Below are 5,586 nucleotides of genomic sequence, written 5' to 3'. Positions count from 1 at the left end.
TTAAAATACATTGTAAGTTAGGTGGCCGATGCATTGTTCTTTCAAATGACATTTTAGATTTGGTTCAAAATGATAGAAATCATCACAATTCCACATCCTCATTGAGAACTTCTTTCATTTTCCACGTGCGTAAATTCGAAGAATGTGCTGAATAATTTCTATGAATGTAAAATATAATAAACTCTCAATCAAATAGGAAAGTAACAAATAGTCAACCCAATTTCTAAAATGTCTAAATTAGAGAAGCTTAATCCACTGATAACTTCGATCGAACATGTGCGTGTGGTATTTGTTAATGACAGTTCAATGTATTCAGGAAGTTCCCTGTTCTTTGTGATTTATTTTCACTATGTTGGACAGCTGTAAAATCGTGTAGACAGGTTGTCATACAACAATCAAAGCTTCAGTGAATGGACTCTAATGCTAAACATTTAACATACTATAGACCCTACACTGGGAGAGCGGCCCAGCCAATGCTCTAGCCACATGCTCCGGTGAGGAGGAGCTTGCAGCTCAAGTGGGATGCCAATCAAAGCATCAACTTCAAATTGTATCTGAGAGATCAGGCGGAGACCTGGGGGCAGGCACATCAGTTGGAGCTCAATTGTTGATCTGATCACATCCAACGGACTTGCAGCGAAAGAGAGAAGCTGAGATTTAAAGAAGAGCAGAAGAGCCATTCCTACCAACTGCTTCTGTGCTTCCGGAGCACTTGCCCCTTTACTTCTCTATTCGTTCTCCGCCGTGTTTTGGCAAACGACTCTGCTGAGATGTCTTTCCCCCAGTTGGGTTACCCTCAGTACTTAAGTGCCTCCCAAGCGGTTTACGGTGGGGATCGGCCGGGGGTCCTAACTCCGTCTTCCCGTGGAGGGAGCTCTGAGATTGGGGGAAACCCGTCTGCTGCTGCCGCTGCAGTCAGCTCGGTGTTGGGCATGTACGCAAACCCCTACGCTGCACACAACTACAGCGCATTCCTGCCTTACACCAGCGCGGACCTAGCTCTATTCTCTCAAATGGTAAGGGAAATTTCAATGCCTATATTTACTTTATAACAATGTAAGTGTACTGTAATTCTAGACAGTGGGTGGTTGTTCCATGTCTAGGGTTTTACGTTATTTGCCTGGAAAAGGCATGTGAAAAGACAGCCGATTACCATTGTAGTCTGACGTTTTGCAAGTTGCGGGCTGGCCCTCACGAAAAGTACTAAAGGACTAACAACAATGCGTCGATAACTTTTATTTACACTACAGATGTATTGGCCAAGATTCGTTTTTAATCGTACTGACTATTTCATATTTAAGTGATTTAAAAAAAAAATGCATTCGAAATGGTGTAGATTAGAAAACAAACTGACATTTGTAGGCTACTGTGGTCGGGAATTTCGTTTAATGGGGTTGGTATTTACAATTTAATATCGCGTTGAGTCCAGAAAATAGTGCAAATAACCCAAATTCATACTTTGACTGACTTTAATTATTATAGGATTGATCCTCGCTTTGTGAAGCTATTCTTTGGGGGAATGGAAAAGGGAACTTTAAAGGCACGTACACAAATCATTTTTGGAAGGAATACACGCTAAATAAACAACCCTTTCCTCAAGACACATTTTAGCTCAATGCATTATGTTATAATTCTGGTCGCAACGTTGCTTTACTGTTTTCTTATAGGTCTTGTAGAAAGTATATGGACGATATAAAACACGTATTTGACAAATAATCCTTAAACGTTTTTTTATTTGGTTTGCTTAGAAGATATATATATATATATATATATATATATATATATATATATATATATATATATATATATATATATATATACATATTCATTCAGATATACTTCACCACAAAATATAATTGGCACCTAACATGGTTACAAAAATGCAACTTGATGAGCCTATCTACTTTGATAAATATTAACTTTGCTGCTTTTGCATTACATTAATAATTTAGGCCTAGTTGCATGATGACACTGACATTTTATAGGCTACTGTTCTGCAGTCATTGAATTATTCAAATACTTACCTCCATCTTCTTTTTATAAAATAAAGAACCCTAAAAACAAAATATTTAGTCCCAAATGTAAAGTCCAGCAACATTATGACAAGTGTTACTTCAGTATTTAAAATAGGAAACACAATATGTATAGGCTTTTCCGAGTGTAGCTATGTTAAATATATAACCTTATGTATGGATCACAGTGTTATGGTGTTTTGCACGTTATTTACCCCCCCCCCCCCAATAAATAAATACAAATAAATAAATAACAATAATATTTATATAAATTAGGCCTAAAATAGGCCTACTGACCTCATAGGCCAATTAATCCCAGACGATGTCGTTTAGCCAGCGGAGCAAACCCCTGTTGAATTGTTATTCATATTCCAGTCCACGCGTGGCGTAAGGCCTACAAAGGTATAGAATGTAAAATGCATCCAACCAATTTAAGAAGCATCCACACTAATGCACGTTTTTCTAGGCCACGTATTAACCTCAAATGTGATTTTTCATTTGGCAAGGGGTCCCAGTACGAACTGAAGGATAGTCCTGGAGTCCACCCCGGCAGCTTCGCTGCACACACCTCGCCAGCATTCTACCCATACGGCCAGTTTCAGTACGGGGACCCGGCCAGGCCCAAGAATGCCACTCGGGAGAGCACCAGTACCCTGAAGGCCTGGCTCAACGAACACAGGAAGAATCCGTACCCCACCAAAGGAGAGAAGATCATGTTGGCCATCATTACTAAGATGACCCTGACGCAGGTGTCCACCTGGTTCGCCAACGCCAGGAGGAGGCTGAAGAAGGAGAACAAGGTTACATGGGGGAACAGGAGTAAAGAGGACGAGGACGGAAACCTCTTTGGCTCGGACAACGAGGGAGACGCAGAGAAGAACGAGGATGAAGAGGAGATAGACCTCGAGAGCATCGATATAGACAAGATAGACGACAATGATGGAGATCAGAGCAACGAGGACGACGACGATAAACCAGAGGGCAGAGAGCGAGACCGAGAACTGGACAATCTAGAGAAACGCCGGGCATTTGCTTTGCAGCATGAGGCCTTCGATAAATCTAAGAACTCTATTTCCTCCGGAAAAGAACCAGCTGATAGCAACAACAACACCAGAGTGCTATCACCGGACAGACAGGGGAGTTTTCAGCTCCCAGTTAGCAATAAGCCTAAGATTTGGTCGTTAGCTGAGACGGCTACCAGTCCTGATAGTATTTCTGTGAAGCCGACCTCCCCCTCCGGCCCTGCTGGCCATACACCGTCCCAGATGCAGCACCCGGCCTTCCTGCCCTCCCACGGACTATACACTTGTCAGATAGGCAAGTTCCATAACTGGACCAACGGAGCGTTCCTAGGACAGAACTCTCTGCTCAATGTCCGGTCGTTTTTAGGAGTTAATCAGCACCATCCTAACCACCACTTACACACCCAACAGCAGCAGCAGGCCTCGGTGTTGGTGTTGCCTGGAGCGACGCTTAACAACGACAAGGCCTCGCCACCACTTAGCCCGAAACACATAGGTATGCACCAGCTGGAACTGTATAAACTTAACTGCACAACTTTAATATGTAGTACGCAAACGATACAACAACTGTAGTTACCCAAATTCGAAGCCTGTCAATTGCACATTCTCGAAATAAAGTTAAAAATGTATTATTTTATATATATATATATATATATATATATATATATATATATATATATATATACACATACACACACACAATCGTATGAATTCTAATACATGCTAATTATAGTGACAATAACAGTTACATTAAAGCATTTGAGTTTGCAATCAGGGAAAGCATTTTGAATTATATATAGTAATTACATTATTGTTATACCAATTTATTTAATCAATTTTGTAATGACTTATATTTCCATTTCAGACCGTGAAAACGTAAGAAGTGATTCTCCTCCAACGCAAACCCTCAAGTCTTCATTCAGACCCCTTCATAACGGGTAAGGTGCTATTCTATTTATTATGCGATAGTATAGAAAGGCAATTTTATGTTACAACATTGTCATATCAGTTGTCTGCTCTGAGTTGAACTTCTGTGGTCTGTTGCGGTTACAAACGAGCTGTGTCTGGTTTAAATAACTACATTTGTTTTATCAGCAGTATTTGTTAAAAACGTGGTTCTTCTGATGTGAATAAAAACCTTATCGTTGATATAGCAACGACTCCTAGGGTACAGGGAATGTTTTCTTGGTGGACAGATATGAGAGATTGGTCTGGTTTAAAAAAAAAATGTTGTTCTACTCTCGGTGACACGGGGTCTCGGCTCCAGCCCGCCCCCGCTAATTCCCTCCCTCTCGAGGCTGACTACTTATCAAGTCCCCCGTAAAACGGGACCTGTCTGGGGCTCGGCTTCCCTAAAGACCCCGGGGAGCAGCACGGCCCTAGGGAGCATTCTAGCAGAAAACTTCTCTCGGTCTGGAGTGCTAACATTTACACAGCCCCTTTTCTTTCTTCACACTGAGCTCTAGGCCGCAGTTGTCAGTGCTATCATACTATAACGTGTTGTGTACTAGTGTGTAGCTTGGTTTTTATTCTATCCATGGAATCTTTCGTGTCACATATTAGATGGTTAAAAATATAAGGCTATATAAATACTTCGATATTAATAAATAAAAAAAACGGAGATATTTTTATCTCTAAAATGTAATCATCTTTTTGTCGACCCTTTTCATATGCCTAAAATATATATTTTATTTTATGGAAAATGTGTTATTTCTCTCTATTCTTATGTCCCTGCTATCTCCCCTCTTCTTTCAGCCCCAGGACTCAGCAAGAAGCCACGCAGCGGGTTCTAACTGCCCTCTCCTCCGCTTGATCAAGACAGTCTGCCCTTCAAAAAAGACTTTACGCACTCAGAAAAGGACAATGAGAAATAACTTAATTCACCGTAGCATTCAGAGAAAATGGCGTAATTTGATAAACTCTTGTGGCTGGATTTCCTCTATTGTTGTAAATAATGGCGCCTGTTATCCCTGCTCTTTACCCTGGGACGTTTGGTAGGCTTTTCCTTTGGTCTTTGGTTTGTGTCGGTGTCTTCTGTTCTGTATGCCTACATACAGTGATTTACATTTGTAAATAGCGCGTTGACGGAATTTGTCCAGATCGTATATTTTGTCTAATAAACTAAATGAAATTATAGAGAAAATCAAAGAATATACATATTTTGTCTTGTGTTTTCTAAATTAATTCTAACGAAACGTGTGTTATGGAATTGTACATTCTGAGAGAAATTGTAAAGTTGCCTATTTATTAATTTAGAAAACCATCCAGAATAACACTATTATTATTATAATCATTATTATTACTATACACATCAGTCAAGCTAAATGGTTTACCATCAATAACTCTGTCAAGATGTTCCATTCCAATCTAATCATTGCCAGCTGAGGGGAAACCACCTTGGAGCTACTAGTCCCCTTTAGAGAAAGGGCAGAGCGGGTGAAAGTAGAGGGCGATACCGACCCTGCTCTCATCTAATATTATTCCACTTTCTCCTGTTAAATGGGGAGGGTGCGTCGACGCATTGAGGTGCTAATAACCGGACAGATGGTTGC

At 40.5% G+C, this 5,586-nt stretch overlaps 1 protein-coding gene across 1 annotated transcript; it reads left to right on the top strand.

The window, feature by feature from the left end:
* Positions 1 to 575: 575 nt before the first annotated feature.
* On the top strand, positions 576 to 5,168 carry irx1a (iroquois homeobox 1a). Its single transcript, XM_010880377.4, has 4 exons — positions 576 to 1,016; positions 2,519 to 3,530; positions 3,900 to 3,972; positions 4,790 to 5,168. The coding sequence occupies exons 1-4, from the start codon at positions 771 to 773 to the stop codon at positions 4,845 to 4,847; spliced, it is 1,389 nt and encodes a 462-aa protein (XP_010878679.1). The 5' UTR covers positions 576 to 770; the 3' UTR covers positions 4,848 to 5,168.
* Positions 5,169 to 5,586: the final 418 nt, after the last annotated feature.

This window comes from Esox lucius, chromosome 16 (genome assembly GCF_011004845.1).
Source record: "Esox lucius isolate fEsoLuc1 chromosome 16, fEsoLuc1.pri, whole genome shotgun sequence".
NCBI lineage: Eukaryota > Metazoa > Chordata > Actinopteri > Esociformes > Esocidae > Esox > Esox lucius.
Note: the sequence above shows the minus strand (reverse complement) of the source record. Positions and strands in the feature narration are given on the sequence as shown.

Excerpts from the sequence above, each read along its gene's own strand:
- irx1a (XM_010880377.4), top strand. The coding sequence starts at position 771 with ATGTCTTTCCCCCAGTTGGGTTACCCTCAGTACTTAAGTGCCTCCCAA. Across the intron at positions 3,531-3,899 it reads ACTTAGCCCGAAACACATAG|ACCGTGAAAACGTAAGAAGT; the intron begins GTATGCACCAGC and ends TTTCCATTTCAG. Across the intron at positions 3,973-4,789 it reads TTCAGACCCCTTCATAACGG|CCCCAGGACTCAGCAAGAAG; the intron begins GTAAGGTGCTAT and ends CTCTTCTTTCAG.